Raw genomic sequence first — 18,354 nt, forward strand, 5'->3', positions numbered from 1 at the left:
CTAGCGCAGTAAAACAATGGTGACATGGTTGGCGGTTAGGGTGCGGTTGCATTCATTTTGATGACGGTGATGATATGGCGCCGGTGCGATGGTTGTGACATCTGGCTGTGATGACTCGTTGGTCTGGGGCTAGGTGTGAGCCAGATCTGTCTAGAGATGAGTAAGGACGAGACAAGAAACGATGTAATTGAATAATTAGCTTGATGATAGTTCTTAGGGGAGCATTATTTTTAATTTCTACTGCTTCCATTTACTTACTGTAACGTTCATTTCGCAACGATTTCGCAAAGGTGGCATTTAACAGATGTGAGTCACAGGTGACAGCTAACGCGAATGCCCTTAAGCGAAACTGGAACTGTGATTGATCCGTACCCAGCGAGCAACGTTCGATTTAATGCAAGATTAATGATCTCCTCGCGATCCTTATGATACGCGCGATTAGTAAATGAGAAACACCTTTCCTTACGTCCCGCGATGGACCTCGCCGCTAGGGCATGGGTTACGTCAAATAGATAAATCATACTTTTGCTACTAATTTGCCTACCGGCCCGATCCAAGGCAAGCGTCGTAAGGGCAGCTTCTTAAAGTCTTCCCGCGATCGAAACGTTCGAACCAACCATTTATCATTATGCACGGAGAGTGGTGCATATGGAATGGAGTGAAAACCACACTACACTCATCATGGCATCAAGCCAACCGACGTTCAGTGGCCCAGTTTGTGCAGTTGTTGAAACGCAACAACAAAAAGGTATCTTTTCTCCGAATAACACGGCTTGTTGATATTGAGAACCCGTCGCTCCAAATGCGCGCCCTGATGAATGAACTGGTAGAGGGGAGCTTGATTTCTGGCGAGCTGTCCATCACACATCACGGTGCTTGCCCTCGGATTAGCGCATAATTTGTGTCTTAAATCACCGGACACACCCCTGCACCTGCTGGGAGCCAAGGGAGGACGCATATATGGAGCGTGCTGCACCGGCCGTGCTCGGCGGTTTGCGACTGTTCGAGAACCGGTTGATGTCATGTGCGGTTACTGATGTTTTTCTTTTCGGAGGGAGTTGACAACTTACCAAACACCTTCCCTGAGGCTACCTAGAGATCATTTACGATCGCGCTGAACAAGAAGGAGTTGACGGGTTAAAAACGTTCATTAGAGCAAACCATTAAAGTTTGTGTGGTTTACTGAGTAATATTAAAGACTGATCGTATCGTACCCGTTCTAATCGTTGACTTCTCAGAAATAGGGGGCTCTAGATTAAGCGGGGGCCAAAATGCCATTAAAAAGTCCATCAGAGATATCCTTGACGGTGGAAGCCTTGGATTTAAATTTTATAATCTGCCAGGTGCCAAATGAACAAAATGAATGCGAGTTACCTGCGAGTGGCCTCGTCCGAGGAATTTTTTTCTTCTGGGTCAATAATTGAGGAAGGATCTCCGTATCGGGCGCGTCAGCTCCCTCATCTGAAGCATGTCAGCGAGTGAGCATCGACAAAAGCCAAAAAAACCCCTCCAACCTGCGTCCTAAAACCTGGTTGCGATATAAAATCTCACCACCACCCCGAAAGCTCCAACAACCGAGATAAAGGTGAGGCTCGGCAATAAAATAAAGATCATGTCCATTTATGGAATAATTTACTTCTCTTGCTCACTTGGTGAGGTTGCGAGGTGAGGCACAGAAAAAAAACCACGGCGAACGGACGATTCCCGGTGCGCTTCGGACTACGGATGATTGTGATAATGAATTTGCCAATGGCACACAAATCGACGGGAAAGGAGTGTTCCCTTCGAATGGCGCCCGATACCTTTCCAATTTACAATGGCCACCCCTGTACTTGTACTTGCCCCGTGTTTATATGGGCGGGGAGTATGTTCACCAGCTAAAGATTAAAGTTATTTGTGCTTCTTTATGCCTTTTCGGCTAGCGGGCCAGTCGTAGTTTCTTTTGTGCAATCTACGAACTTACCGTGCGAGGATTATTTTATTACACTCCAAAAGGTTATCCGATTGCAGCAACCTTCAACACGGGAAGGGGGGGCGAGGGCCTCGGTGAAGAATCCGTGAGCGAAACGTTTACGTTCGGAGTTTTATGGTCGAGCTGGTGATCGAAATAGCGTGAGATTTTAATAAAAAAAAAGTTCACCAAAAACTGCCGATAGCGCCATCCTGCGAAAGCTCGGTGCGTGGGAATCACGGATCAATAAAACCGAGGTGATGCCTTCGTTCGGCGCAGCTTCATCTCCCAAAGTTCTTCGTTGAATTTCCGTCCAGGCATTTATCGTCCACCGATAGCGCTTTATGTGACAATCCCTTATTAATTCGGACGTTAATAATGACATCAAAAGTTTTGTATCAACTGTTGTTTGTTTTTTTTTTATGAGCTCAGCTCGCTGATGGGATGCGATCGATCGATACTTGCCGCCGATCTCGGCGCCGATAAAATAGCGGTCCGACCCGACCGATTCACGGTCACCTGGTTCGAGTTTTGCGCCAGGATTATCGTTATCCTGCTTTTTATGTCAATTATTTTACAACCGACCGTGGAGCAAAGTGGATCCCGGAAAAAAGGTTAATTAATTGATAGAAATGGCGGACTGGCGGTTTCTGGCCTGCATTTATTGTGCAGTAAACTGGCGGTTTTTACTACCATCTGAACTCTTGCGTCGGTGCATTTCCTGGCCACAATGGCTGCTTATTTGTCACATATGGTCACAGTAAATTGGAGCATCGGTAGCAAGGTTACCCTGGACATTGGTGTACGGGGCTAGCAAATGGAGAATCGCTACCGAGAGTTTCGTCCATCCCTCCATTACGTACAATCGATTGTGAGGACCTGCGGGCAATGAAGAAGTTTCTAGCAGCCCGTTTTTCTTGTGCCAAGATTAGCTGTGGCATGGAGAGTCCATTGCTGCTGCTGCTGCACCATTATCGGAGTCGGTGTTGCGCCCGTCGAGAAGGTGTATCGCGTGCATCCCTGCCGTGTGGCGTTGCGTGGCGTCACGGCGACAAAAAGCCATAATTTATCAATTTTCTATTTTCATCCGGTGGCCCGCGCACTCGTGTGGCGCTGTTCCGGGAACGCAAAACCCAAGGACGGCACGGGATCGGATGCTTGCTGGTAAGTGTGTGTGTGTGTGTGTCGGTTCGTGTGTAAAATGAGGTATGCTTCTGTTTGTTTTCCCTGTACGTACCGAGGGCGGAAGGAATTAATGCTAGATTTTATTTTCCCGAGCTCGTGTTTTTCCCGGTAGCCAACAGCAAACTATTTATGGACTGATGGTAGTGTTACGGCTTGTTCGGTGCGATATGCTTTTGTGGTGCTTCGAGTGAAAGGAAGCTGGTTTTTGTGTTGTTTTATAGAAAGTATATTTATATTTTTAATGAAATTATTTGTACACAGAAGAACAGTTCAGCTGTTTGAAATGGCTGTTGAAGCTTGTTGAATCAAATAAAATTATCCCTATATTCTTGAAGTTCAATCTCAACTCCCGTCTTGACTGTAGGCTTTACCCTCATTGGGTGACAAATCCTATGCGGACATAAATTATCACGCCCTTTTGCTAACCACCGAAGCAAATTAACGTCCGTCCGAAGTATAGTGGCCAACAGGAAAACAAAACAAAATCAAAAGCACCCGGCAGTAAAAGAGATTAGAACGCATTCTTCACAGTTTTGCGACCGAGCTCCCAGCTCCCCCGTTCCGAGCGTGGCATGTTTTGATAAGATTGATTTAACACAGCCCATACATCGCCGGGCGAGTGATCACAACATTGTATGCAGTAGCATCGGTGCAAGTGCTACTAGCAGTTGCATCGTATTTTACTCTCCGAGGGGCACAAATAGGACGCCAAAGCGTTCAGTGTCCAGTGTCGCGTGCTGGGCTTTTTTTTTCTACTGTGTGTGGGTGCTAGGAAGTTGGGCACGTGCTGACGCATGTCAACTGATTTCAATGCGTGCTGTGGTGGGATGCGTGCACTTTTATGGTGCTGGTTGCACCTGAACTCGGGCTCAGTGAGGTGATGCGATCGGACGGGGTGCTTTTGTTTTGTTTTGCGCAATTGAATCTGCAACGTTCGGTTCTGGTGCTTAAAAGAGGCAGGAAATACAAATAGTATGGTGGGTGTTTGCGAATTGCATTCCTAATCCGGTTCTGCGATATTTCTGCCTTACATGGGGATGAGCAAAATGAGATCGACCAAATGACGTATTTAAGTATAATGCTCTTTAAGAGCTTTTTGTGTTTTAACAAAAAAATCAGAACAGCTGCAAGAAAAATTGTATATTACTGCTTCACTGTTTAAAAAACGACTCAATCGACTCGAGCACCACACGATCGCGATCACCCACGCCCTCGTAAAACAATCGAAAAGGGTTGTGAATGCCGTACCACCGGTCTGTTGCATTTCTGGCACGTGTGGAGTCGTGCGACACGATCGAGACGCCTACGAGTATCGCGCTACCTCACGCACTAAGCCAAGGTCTAGGTCGTTCATTTTGCCGATACGCGTGGGATGCAATCGGGCGGGTTGATGATCATTCGAACGGCCAAGTAGCAAATTGTGTGCAGCACTGCACACTGCTCGCTGGATGATCGCTTAATCGCGGGAAATTAAAAGGCATCAACAATCCACCAACCTGATGTCATCTGCCCGCCGGAGCGTTGCTGTGCGGTTTTGCATTGAAGATTAATTTATGAAAATTAAAGCCAGCCAAGGTGTTTAGGCGACGCGATGAGCATGAGCGCTTATTTATTGCCCGGAATGGTGTGAAGGATCTTATCTGGGCGATAAATCAACGGGACGCTGGTTTTGATGTTTCTATTCGCCGGCGGAGGGAGGACACATTGTCGCAGCAGACGATTTGTGGTGATGATTCGTGGCGATGTGAGACATGATAAGGACACGGGGAATCAATGTTTTGCTTTGTTACATTATGCATGGTTGCAAGGGAGCAATTCATTAAGGAAGATTTAAAGAATTTAAATTTAGTAACTTGAACAACAAATTTAATATAAGAGACGAGTGAGTTAATGGAGGCACTTGGTAGTCGAGGAGGACGCTGCACTTATTGGGTTGTCTATAAACCGTCAAACACTCCCGGAACGATCTATTAGTTCTTCTTACATTAATTGAACCTAGCCGAATTAGTAAGACATATCACAAGTCAAAACATAACTTCACCCCAAATAACAAATATACTTCTCGCCCTTACCACTTGCTGATTACAGAAATCAATTAAAAATCCTGTGTGACATGGGTATGCGCCAAACCGAAACTTCTCTCTTCATCTCAACCCAACCCCATCACAGATGATTAAAGAACTGTTGATTTAAGAAACGAATCGAGCGAAGCAGAAATAAAACTCAGCCCCTACTCCTTCGCTGCGCCGTTCCCAATCCCGTTGGGACGTTCAGCGGAACGTGATCGTTAGCGGTTTCTCGGTCAGTGAGAGCCAATTTAATTGATTTAATGGCAACGGGCAACCAACGAGCGCGGTCCTTAGAAACGCTGGCCGCCGGTCCAGTGTGTGGCCAGCACCGTGCGTACACGTCCGTGTGGGTGACAGTTGATGAATGGACTTTTATAATTTCACGACTCCGCTAACCGTGTCCGGCGGCGGTAGAGAAGCACCAGAACGGATTGAGACGTGATGAGGTTATGTTTTTCGTTTTGTATCTCTCGATGCGATGTCTACGTCTACAGCAGCATCATCCGACCGAAGGAACGGAGAACTTTTTTCTGCACATAAAACCGCGTGCAACAGTTGCTTGATGGTGTCGCGTCTAAGTGGTTTGCTTATTCGAACTTTCGAGGGTCATGTGTCAAATGGCATTCAAAAACAAAAACGGATTGCGATTTCTTTTTCTCGTTACTTGCTGCCACCTTTTTGAAATCGGATACGACTTGCTCCAGCGCCACCGAAATCTTTCGAAAGTTGGGTATCATAAATATCTCTTAAGGAGCCACTGTGCCACGATCGGTGTGCGATGCGCTAAAGATGTCTCCAAAAGTGTGTCGTGCAACCCAAAAACAACCAGAAGGATAATCCGTCAAAAAGGGAGGTTGCGTCACCTTTTGCTGTGTGTGACAATCATATTTGCAGTAAATTATGACGAATGAAGCAACCAAAATACTGAGCGCCAAAGTACAGCAGAAGGTAAAGGCAAAAAATGGCCTCTCTGTTTGGCGCAATTTGCAAAAAAGGAGGTATTTGCGCATGCGACTCAGGCTACCAGACCGGCATTTGTATTCGTGTCGACCGCCCGGTGGTGCAACTCACAAGGCCCAGAAAACCATCATTACTCATGCACAAACCCCCCCCCAGTCTAGGGTTCGCCATGGATTATGCGGATATTGCCATTGGACCAGTTGTGAAAAGTGTGACACCTACAACCACCGGAGGACAACCGACACGATCCGGTGCGTTATGATAATCTCTGCGGTCTGGTCGCATCGCGGAGGTCGATCGATGGGATGGCATTAATTTCTTGACAGCGCGATGATGAACGCCCGAATCGACCGATCGATCGATCGTGGCTCGATCGGTTCGTGGTCGTCTGCAACGTGCGCTGCAAGTAAAAGAGGAAGCAAAACGAGCATGGAATACGCGTTGAAGGAACCTCCCCGACGACTCCCCGCCCATCTCCAAAAGGTGATGCTGGGGCCACATTATGCATGATTATTTCACACCTTTGCCACAAGATAACCCCGAACGATCGGACAACCTTAACGAGCCCACTATTAATAGGCTCGAGGGGTTGATGATAATTTGTGACAATTTTTTAATCAAAACACCGTACGAGCAACAGTCGCAACAGGTCGCTATGACCCCAAACAGAAAGGTACGACGCAGTGTATCCGCCGATGCTTGGGGCAATTTTGGGGTGCAGCAAGGCTCTGTCTCAGGCAGGTTTCAAGTGGCGGAGGTCACCCGTGCTCCGAATGTGGCCCGGCGGTACCAAGGTCCGATCCGATCGCTTTTGCTCTCTTCTCTTTTTGGGAGGCTTAATTACAATACCACGATGGGGAGAAGGGTCGCCATTGTTGTCGTGATACGTGGGACCACAGTCCACGCATCCAGGACCCGGGCGGATGCATCGAATGGCACCATAATGCAACATAAATTGCTCATGTTAAACGTCACCCGGGAGTAATGTGTAATTGCGTGCGTTTGTCTCTTGAGGAGCAGGTAGAATAAAGGAAGGGGAAGGGATGAAGGGAGTACAATTTATGTAGAAAAAACTGTAATGGAATCAGCATTGTAGGGGACCCCGCGCTGTGGCTGGGCCAATGGGCTTCTGGATTCAAAGAAATAAGAAAGGTCAAATTCATTATCGATCATAACTCTCTGCGTTGCAAATTGCATTGCTGGGCCGCAGCCGAAAACGGATCCGTGGCTTCCGTTCCGTTTCACGCAGGCCGTTGTAATGCATGCCATGCCTGGGAGCGTTGGTATGCGTTGCATTAAAACGGATTCAATTTCCCCGGTGTGGTGGCCCACCGTTTTGGGCCGCAGGACCGCCTGTGGCTGCGGTGAAGTAATTGATGATTTTTCTCGAAATTCAACATCCACACCGGGAACACCGGCTGTAATTTTCCCTTCCGATACTTATCGCTGGCCAGTGTTAAAAGTCAGTCAGGTATTTTGATTTCATTACAAGAAATATTTCAAAAAGCATTTCATTACATGCTACCTTGCAATAGCGCCACAGATACGGATGAAATTCATATTTGTAGACACTTCCAGTGAGTATTATAATGAAAACTGATGGGTTGCTCATTAATTAATTTATCAAATTTATGGCTGCAGCCGGATTTCAATTTCAATCATCGAGAGTACTGAAAAAGAAAACCGATACCCGCAATGTGTCTAATGTGGTATTTTTAATTATGAGGAAAAACGCCTCCGAGCTCGCTTCGTGATGTTCCCAAAAATAATTATTGTTTAGCACATCGACCATAGATGAGATTAGTCCGCTGATCACAACCCACCCACATTAATTCAATCTCCTATTCATACCCGATGGCCCTCCGAAGGTATCTGGAACATTTTTCAATTACACGAAAACCTTGTCCAGCTCTGTAAATCAGCGCACCCATCCGATATAGCATGCGCCACGGTTCATTAAAATGATTTTGGTGCGAATTCGATTTAATCGAACCGATGCCCGGCTCCTCTTAGTGACTAATTAAGCGGCTTAATTATCGGGCGCAAATCAAAACGTTTATCCTTCCTCCAGAGTGCAGCTGGTCCGGTCCACCAGGCTCACATTACTGCGTTTGATGTTTGGTTTGATGTAGCGGTTCACACTCTCGACTCCACAATGGGCCGTTTGGGCGTTTTTTGGTTGGCTCGCGCGAAAACGGGACGCTTGTGTGGTGTGGAGGATGGGAGGAGCCGGTTTGGCTGTGGTCAATTAACAAGTGGGCTGACGGTGTGACGGTAGGCCGGCGGTAATCAAATCAGCATCCCCAAAAACCGGCACACGAGCACGGCACGTTCCTGTGCGGTGATTTATTTACAATTAAGATAATGAATGGATTTGAATCGTATTAATCCGATGGGTTGCTATTTGATGCATCCGTTGCATCAATGTTGCCTAAAGCCGCGTGTGTTTGTGTGTGGAACGTGACATTGGTGGCTGTTTGGATGCATTGCAATAATATTTGCTTAGATGGGATGTTTAGTATTGCAGCTAATGCAGCATAACAGTGCGTAGCATATTTATAAGATTGGATTTTTTTTACTGAATAAAACAGTAACAAAAAATTCTATTCGCTTTTTTAATTTTATTTCGTATACAATCAAATGTTAATTTGATTCTGAGATTTGAGCAACTAGAATAAAAAATTATAAGTTGAATCTTCTGCGCCTTTCGGCTACTCTAAGTACTGATCGACCGTCAATCGGGCTTAGAACTGTCAAGCTTATTATCTTCTTTTTGGTTCAAAGTTTCTATTATTATTAGAATCTAGAATTTGGTGTCTAATAAGAATTATTTTTTAATGATTATTTTTATGACACCTTTTTTTTATTTTGAATAAATTCAGCTTGGAAATGAAACTTAACAATCTCGTGCTAGAGCCCATGAACCTGCTCCTAGTTATACTGTTTAACAGTTTTAATTTACAGCTCTCAAGATGCATGAAAATATGAGTTTTAATCTTACAAGAACAATAATTTAAAGGAATGAAAATTGGCAAATATTTTTTAAACGTATTAAAAATAAGAATGTTACAGTTATGGCATGCACTGTAATCACTAGTGTCTTTGAAAGAATATCCAGCCTTTAATTTTATCCAAACAAACCCCTGCTTTTTTAGTTGGTTTGCAAATTATTTGTTTCACGCTCTTCTCACTCCCATCATTAGCACGTGCAATTCGTTTTCATCGTTCTGTACCGCAGCTTCACCTTGTCTTAACTGTCAGGGGAGTTTAAAATATAACGCTAATTATTTTATATTTATTTAGCCCCCCCCCCTCGTTGTGTCATTGACCACCTACCGGGGCATCAATTACCACTGTGGCCGTGTCGACAACATTGAAACCTGATCGCTTCTTCGCAAACCCTTCACGCCATTCTTTTCCACCGCCCCCTCGAACCAACCCGATCGATCGACTGTTGGCGTATGATTTGAGCCGGCTTGCAATTACATAATAATTATGGAGCCCAGAGAGGGACGAAAGGGACCGAAAGATGTAATAAAAAAGAGCAACCAACAAAAAAAAACTGGACCGAATTCACCGGGTCCCAGTCCACTCACACTCCCGTGCGTTTTCCTTCCAGATCCACCGGATGTGTCCATAAGCGGGCGGGCACGGGCTCAGTCACGGCGGATCCCAGGCGCGCCACAGTCCATATTTGTGGCGGCTTTTCCTTTCGGTGCCTTTTGGTTTGGCGCTGCAGCAAAAAGAGCCATTCACACGCCACTTTATATGCGATCGCGCGCGCGTGTGTGTGCACACCCCAGCGTGGAAAAAGGCGCGTTCGCAACGGACGACGCACCCCCAAAAACGGGCAAGGGTTGCATCGGCACCGGGGTGCGTTTGGACTGTCTGTTTGATTTAATTTCGTGCGAGTGTGAATATGTTTGCGCTCGTGTGTGGCGCAGCACCAGCAACCATAAACGTCCCGGTCGGCTCGAAAGCGTAGAAAAAGTTGACTTCATTAGGGTTTGCAATATTTAATAAGTTCGCCGATTTTGTCCGATCGCGACGCGCCGGATAGGTAGCAAAAGCTCCACCGGCCAGACCGGCATTAATGTCACTCATAAATTCATGCAAATGAAAATCAATATAAAACCCAGCCACGCTGTGACGGCTTGTTGAGAAGTAAACAGGCATCATAATCTACTGCTTGGGATAATATTGACTTGAAGTTGATATTTGAAGGCAAGAGGGTTAGAATGGTTAGGTTTAGCGTTAAAATTAAGATGATTAAACGTTGGAGCGGCCCGTGTTGTGTTGTGCCACAGCCGGTAGGACAAGTGTCCACCCCTGCCGATAGACAGGGAGCTATTATAAAATCAATCAAATCGATAAGCATCTGGTCGGTAGTAGGACGCCAACCAGCTCGTCTACCAGCAGCAGCAGCAGCAGCGTACGGTATAATTTTGCTACGATTTAAATATATATACACCCCCTGGCCGGGTGTGAGTAGACAAATGACATCCTGTGGCACGTTAGCAGAGGTCACGCGAAGGTAAATCTAATTCACTTGTCAAATAGGCGGGCGAAGTTTACTAAAAAAGGCTGATGTTTGATTTTAGGCATTTTCTAATTATATTTCAACAGGAGAACGTTCTTTCTCCTTTCGTTTTTAAGTGTTTTCCTGGCAACCCCTATTGTGCTTTTAAATGCGTCAAACCACCGTCGTCGTTGTCGTCGGTTTATCATATCGGTGTCGGATATTGATAGTGGCCGCGGTTTCATAATTCATTTTCCATTTCCCCCGTTCGATGCATAATCATGTTAATAGGGCTATCAACCCACTCGCTACTGCCCTCGTTTTTTTTGTTGTTGCTGTCGAATGGGGCATTTGCGGTGGACAAGAAAGCTTCAACCAAAATATTGCTTCAAATTTATCGCGTTTATCGGGTCACTGATGTCGTCGACGTTGGTTCGCTCTCACACCTTTAGCGCGATCGATCTGGCCGTTGTTGTTGTGCATGTGCAACCACCACCACCACCAACGGTGGCGAAAGGGAGCGTTCGCTTATCGATTTTGAATATATTATTATCGATATTATTATAGGGTTTTTTTTTTGTTCTGTTGTACGAGGCTGGTATCACTACTCACCCTCGAGGGTTTGCAACCTTTCAATTACTCCCACTCGAAGGGGGGCGGTGTAGGCCTTGTTTAAGCAATTTCATATTATTTTTTCGTAAGCTAAGCGCCAGGTGAATTTGTTTGACTAAGACACTATCGGAAGGAGGAGGGCTTGTTTGGTTCGAAAATTGGAGAAAATCGAAAAACAAAGCTCAAATAAAATAGCTCAAGAAACAAACAAAGGATAGTTAGCGCCTGTCGGTTAGGCAATCCGCGATACATGGGATAATAAGGGGAATTAGAGCAATTTACCTGAAGGATCTTGCATTTCTGAGACCCATCGAACAAGGAGGTCTCTATCCTCAATCCTCTCGTGCTCCAACAAGAGATAATACCTCAATTTCTTGGTTGACCAATGTTCGAACTTGTCGTGTCTTGCCCTTTTCCATCGACCTGATAACAATCGTCCGCCGGTCGAAGTAAGATGTTTACTCGAAACTTTAATTGATCTCGTAATTAATGAGCACCGCGGTTATCAATTATGAGCAATTAAATGTTATTTTGTTCCCCGTCCTTATTTCTACCCGAACTGGTATCTTCATTGCCAGATGGTGGTGGGCGCCACCCCGGGAAGGGTGTCAAAAAAAAAGGAAGCTTGGTCCCATATTGCGCATACTGTCAGCGGGACTTTTTCGGGGTGAGTGATCGAGTGTAATAAGGGTTTGGCTGCATTGTTTGTTACACTTACGCACGAAAATGCTTCGCAGCGTTGGCGTTCGGTTTCGAGTGCTTCTTCTGGTTCGCAATTAGTGGTGTTTCATTCACTCCATAATTTTGCCTTTCTTTAACCTAACCTTCCTTTGCATACACACTCTCCGTATCGACAACCGTTACCATTTTCCCCTGAGGCTAAAGGGTTTCCTTTCGTTTCGTACCTTTTCCATACGAAGGACGCCGTTGAATACACCGCGATCGTTTGCAGGGTGGTACCGAACAAATCAATTAATGGGCAAGTTTTATCTTAATCGCTTGTGCTTGGACACAGCAAACGAGCGGGCAAAAAAAAAACAAACAACTCCCTGAGCAGTTCCACACAGACCCGAGAGCCGGTTCCTTTGAATTTGTGTTCATGTTGCAAGCTCACCAAATACGTCTATCTGATCGCGCGCCGCTGCACATGGATCATAATACGGCTTGTAGTCGCCAAGGTTGGCGTTAAATTATAAAAATAGTAATAAGAAACCGAACGAAAAGGAAAAGAAAAGGCAAAAAAGAGCTTGACTTTCGACTTGTGAACATACAAAAAAGTGAGCTAATTTTGATTTTTGCCTATTACGAGCTGTCAATTGGATCGATATCGATCAACCGAACGCACTCGGGGCTTTAATACGATCGTTATTAATGTGTTTTGTCTTAGCGATCATGTGTTATCTTTTCGCATACTAATAAATAATATTTTTCGTAATAGTTTATGCTCGGAAGCAAAGGATTAGGCCACTGAATCACGAACAAGACGAAAGTACATTTGTCTTTTTATAGACAAACCTAATTTTGAATGATTTATGAGATTCCCTCTCAAAAACATCCAAGTGTTAAACAAAGCTGCCAACTTCGAGCGCGTGGGATCATTTTCGCGCACGTTTCATTTCACGCCATCGCCTCCGTTGACAGATAGCACGCGTACGGCGTGTCATCCAATCGGGCCAACGTTCATAGGGAATGCTGAGGTTTACAAAACATTTTTGCCAATCATCCGCTGCAAGCCAAAGTGCAGCCACAACAACAGAAGTACAACAAGCAGAAGTACAACACCCGGCCACTCGTCACAGTGCACTGTCAGCGTTTAGCTTTCAATAATTATTCTTCTGCCAGTGACACCGCAAAACAAAACTAAGCTGTTAAAAGAAAAAAAAAAAACCGCCGACCCTAGCCCAATCCCACCTTGCTAGGACAGCTGTGCGGATTGTTTGCTTCAGCTGACTTCCAAACCCATCCCCGTGTTTTGGGCAGGGTGTGTTCTAACCGGGGTTGGTTTGTGTTGAAAATTGTTTTTAGAAAGGAAGCAGTCATTCGGTTAGAGGAGGTTTGCAAAAAAAAAAAAAACCCGGGGCGAGGAAGGGAGACTGCATTGTGGAAATTGAACGAGCCGTGAACGAGAATCGATTGACGAGTGGAGGAACCTCACAGAAGTGAACGACCAAACAACCCGCCTGCCGACTGCCTGTCCCTGGCCACCACCTGTCAAAGTCCTCCGCCTCTGACGTAGATGACGGGCCCGAACCTAGAGCTCGCGCTCGATCAGCGTCACTACCGTCACGAACACTAAGCGATGTGGGGCTACTACTACCAGTAGGGGTGGCTCGCAAGTACAGCTACTAGCCTGCTGGGGGAAAATGTACTAGGCAGACTGATAAGCACCGAGTATGGGTGTTTGATTTATCGCGGGTTTTTGGGAATAGTACCAGCTTCAAAAATTTATCATACTTTTAGGCAATAAGCTTAGCAGAAGTGATAAAATAAGCGCCTGCAGTTATGTGACACGCAGCACAAAATAGCATTTTTGTCTTGAAGTTGACTTTTTTTAAGTTTTTAATGTCTGTGGTTCAGGAAAAATAAAATAATTCTCCTTATCGTGCCCTTTCCAATCAGCTTTTGGCAAACTGTGAAGCTACAGTAGCAAAAATGCATTAGAACGTGGATGGCACACTTACACCGAACTCGAAATCGTCTAGGCTTACGTACCAAACCCACAAGAACAACTACGAACCTAGTTGAGGCACCTTAAACCCTTCTCTCCTCCCCTCCCTCTATACCCCTATCCCCCCCCCCCCTGCGCGTCATCGTTTTAGGAGGTCATATTTTATAACATTTTCGTTGTGGCTTCTGCTTCGGTTTGCGGGTTGTTGATTCTTTTTTCTACCTGCCCTGACTGCCCCACATCATCCGTTCGGTTTTCGTTTTCATTTCGGCACCCCTTTTCCGTCCTCACCCTCACTCACACACACACACGTTCACCCACTGGCGCTCGCTCTCCTTCTCTCTCTCTCTCTCTCTCTCTCTCTCGCTCACTCGGCCGACAATCAGTCGGCCAACCCCAAGCAAAGCGGTGGCAAGTTCTTTGCGTACGCGAAGTCGACGCACGACGGGTCTCGCGGTTTCTCGCTGCTGGTGTTGATGATTGTGTCAGCCAGTCAGTCTCGGTCGGATCGGTCTGGTCGGTCTGGACGAGCGTAGCGCTCTGCTCAGCTCAGTCTCGTCACAGCTAAACAACTGTCATAACGCGTTCGCGACATTCTCGCTGCCTGCTGCTCGCTGAGGCGTGTGTGTGTCGAGTGTGAGTGTGTGTTGGGCCCTGCAGTCGATCTGCTCGCTGTTTTTAATTGCAGTGCGGGCACAGTATTTTGGTGACCGAAGATCACGATCATGAAGAGTAATCGATGCGCCTGACATAATATAATTCGTGAAAGAATCGGTGGTGAAGCCGCTGAAGTCAAGTCAACGTAAAGGTGTCCACCACAGTTCCGCGGTATTAAAGAGTGGTGTCCTAACCACTGCTGCGTTAGTGTAATGGGTGGCGTAATAGCTTCCGAGTTGGCTGCTTTGTGAAACAAGCAAGGGGGCGAACAAATCGTGTGTAGGTAGTGTTGTGTCCAACTTTGCTCGTTGCGTCCCTGGTTCAACCCGTTGTTGTTCAAAGTCCAACCTCCGGCCCCGTCGTAGCAGCGTGGTGTCCTCTAGCCGCTAGCCCTAACCTCTAGCGCTCTCGAAACTAGTTTGCTCTGTGGCCGAACGGTTTTTGTGTCCAATGTGCATTGGCACCGTGTGCCGGTTAGCCGCCAGTGTCCGTATATTGTGGTACGGTGGTACGATTTGCAATTTTTTCTCACCCGTGGGCCGCACCAAACGGCGCACTAGCCACACCACAGTTGAGAGTTGATTGCCTGCCGGCGTTTGACCGCCGAGCGCTGAATGTGATAGAGCGCTATTGCGCCGCGTGTGTGCCCATATGTGTGTGTGTGTGTGTTATCTACCGTCAATTAGGTTCCAATATAAATATACCACTTTTTTCCCCACACCTGTGCCCGGCTACTAGCGAGTGGCCATAAATTATGCGATCCTGGAATTGCCGGGGGTGGAGAAGCGATCCCCGAAGGTCCTTCCGTGAGGCGTCCCTAGACCACGTGAGTGGTCCCCCCTGCCCAGCAGCGGGTTACATCACGGAGGACGTCGGGGGAAGGTGGTTGTTGGTTGGATCGCAACATTAGGCGATCCGGCCGCGTCTCCATCGTCAGGTAATCCCCAAATGGGTGCTCCATTTGCCAATCGAGTGGGGCGCATCGGATCCCTCCATATCTATCGTTCGCGGATAGATAATGAAGCACGTTTTTCGTGATAGCTTCGATCGATTATATCCAACAGCGCAGCGCAGGGATAGCACTTTGGGGTCGGCCGATATATTGCGAAGAAGGCGGCTATGTAAACTATGTGGCTGTGAGTGGTTGTGTGTGTGTGTGTCTGTGGCGCTAACCGCGGAAACGTTGAAGAGTTCGTAGAGCCATCGATTGTTTGCAGATGGTAGTTGGTTGCTGAAGTTGAAGTTGAAGTGATGTAGCCGAATAAGTTTTTCGTGAAAATTCATTCTTGATTTTTTAGAAAGTGTCGTTAAGAGTTTATGAATTTAGTCGGGTAATATTTTTACCAAAAATTTCTTCCCGTGACAGGTGTATAACGTGCCTGTAGAAGGGGCAGTAAGATGCTCCGGTGGAGTTCCGTGTGCTAGTGACTAGTGCAATCAACCAAATTGTTTATCAAACCTCAGTGATCAAAAATTGTGCCCACTTCCTGAAACCAGAAGCGCTCGGGCCTTACCCCACACGCGGGTCCCTGAGGATGGGTGGCGAATAAAATTCCTTCCCTTCGAAATAACCGGCAACAAGATAACGTGAGAGTGATTTGTGTTTTGCTTCGCATTTTTGTTCACCTCTCCCCCCTCCCCCCCCTCTCGTTGGTGGAGATTGTGGAGCATGATTTGAAGGGGGTCTCAAAATCAAAGATCTAAGGTGCTGCTGGTGCTGCTGTCTCGGAAGGCACCGGTACAAGCGTAATATCGACAGACGACAAGCAGGAAGCGATCTCTCGGGCCGTGTTTTTGCGCTGGAACCTGTAAGCGGTTGTAGTTGTTTGACAGAAAACACAAAACCGTGTAGTGTTGTAGTGTAGTTCTTGCCACTCTTCCGGGCACTACAGCACTAATTATCGTTCGGTGGTGGTGGTGGTACATCGGAGTGATAGCGATAGAGCTGGAAAAACATGATTATTATTACCGGCAGTACATCGAACGGCGATGGCGATTTGCCAACGTCGGTCGGTGAAGATGACGAGCGGCGGCACCAGATTGAACTGGTTGGCTATGGTGCGAGAAATGGGTCAGTGGGAACGCTGGAGGATGGAACGTCGCTCGAGTTGTCACCTGTTGTCGAGCGGGCGTCGATGGAGGACGAGGAGGAGGAGGAACCGGAGGTCAGTGTAGATGTTTCCGGTGGAGATGAATCGACCGAGGATCAACAGCCGGCGACAAATGGAGCATCGTGTGCGGTTGAGCTGGAGCAGCAATGTGCGAGCGACGATGAGGATTCTCTACTTGTTGATGGTAGGTTGAGATGTCATTTTTTGGCATCAGAAATTTGTCTCGGGGGAAAAAATCGTTTAAGTTGCTATGAAATGCTCCAAATGTTGACGCTATACACCACCGCCAATCTTCGATAGCGAGTCCTTAATTTACTCGTCTAATTCACTCTGTCTCGCAACCCAATAAACTAGGATGATAAGATTAACGTCCTGACAGTGGTACTTCCCTACTGCTGCGACCTGGATTATGCATGCAAAAAGGGTAAAAATTCAAACCCGCGCCAAAGTCCACCCGAACCGGACGTGGAGTGTATGTACCCAGGCGCTCAACTTCATCGGGATCCGGGATCGGGACGGCATGATGGCACACATATCTGGGGAACGTTGTCTAGCCACAAAGCAGAAGGTGGTTCTGAATTTAATTTGAAATGTAAAACAGAAATTACACTGTTCCGGGATGTGCGGCTTCCTGGCAGTGTATCAAGTCAATGGGAATAACCGCGCAGTGAAGTGCATACTCACGGCTTGGCGTGCTGCTGCTAGTGCTACCGTTCCGTGGCAAACGTGCATTAGATTGAACCGCAAAGAATGCTCCACTTATCTGGTTCCGATAAGCTGAGGTTTGAATAAATTACCCCATTTTCGGGCCGGGTGTGGCAGGCATTGGTGGTTATGAATTGGTGGATGTGAAGGCGCCTTCGTCAGGAGGAGGTGCTGGTAGTAACAAATTGAGTTGGATTGTTTCCCGAGTGCTGGCCCACAACAGGCCGGATGCATTGCTATTAAAACGAGCGATGTTGCGGAGGGTTAGTTATTATTACTATGGGTGAATCGTCCGGGAAAGTGGTGCAATGCGCTCGTCTGAACGCCAGAGAAACATTAATCAATGGTATAAAGAATTGGGGCTTGGCCTGGTAGTATAGTAGGTAATATAGAACCTAATCACACGTCCTGGTTGGGTTACTATCTCGTCAGGATCGTGCTCAGTAGAAGTCTACTGCGTTCATAATTCAAATCCACAGTGACTCATAATACATAATGTAGATTTGCTCCCACCAAATGTAGTGAACAAATATAGCGTTCTTAAGGCAAATGCTCATTAATGGTCAAACTTAACTGAAATTCCCTGAGACTGAGAACTGAGGAGAATTCCTCTGAATAATTCTTCTGAGAATTGTCTATAACGCATCGTTGATTCAAAGCTCGGCTGCTTTAGACTTAACCGAAGATATTTATACATTTTTATTAACAACAATTTCTCTTCCCTTCTATCTCTCTCTCTCTTCTTTCAGGTAAGTTGCGCAATCTTATCTCGTTTTGCAGTAAGTATGATTTTTCCTTTTTTTTATTTTGACTCGGGCCCGCTCGAGTCCGGTGACTAATCCAACCTCATCGCAACATCCAAAACTAATCCATTGAACGCACCCGAACCGCGTGGCGTTGTTTCGAACGAACGTATA

General features: G+C 46.5%; 1 protein-coding gene across 7 annotated transcripts in view; it reads left to right on the top strand.

Annotated features, from left to right (window-relative positions):
- Positions 1-18,354, top strand: part of LOC118510273 (high affinity cAMP-specific and IBMX-insensitive 3',5'-cyclic phosphodiesterase 8) — a 124,806-nt gene that overhangs the window by 42,223 nt on the left and 64,229 nt on the right. For 4 of the 7 annotated variants that reach the window (XM_036051876.1, XM_036051880.1, XM_036051877.1 and 1 more), the window contains exon 4: positions 18,187-18,216. The exons of 2 other annotated variants lie outside the window; for them this stretch is intronic. In XM_036051876.1, coding sequence (XP_035907769.1) covers positions 18,187-18,216 — 30 coding nt within the window. Of the gene's footprint in view, positions 1-14,447; positions 14,601-15,987; positions 16,917-18,186; positions 18,217-18,354 lie in introns of those variants that run through there. One more of the 7 variants, XM_036051883.1, reaches the window with a different exon arrangement.

This window comes from Anopheles stephensi, chromosome 3 (assembly GCF_013141755.1).
Source record: "Anopheles stephensi strain Indian chromosome 3, UCI_ANSTEP_V1.0, whole genome shotgun sequence".
In the NCBI taxonomy this organism is placed as follows: domain Eukaryota; kingdom Metazoa; phylum Arthropoda; class Insecta; order Diptera; family Culicidae; genus Anopheles; species Anopheles stephensi.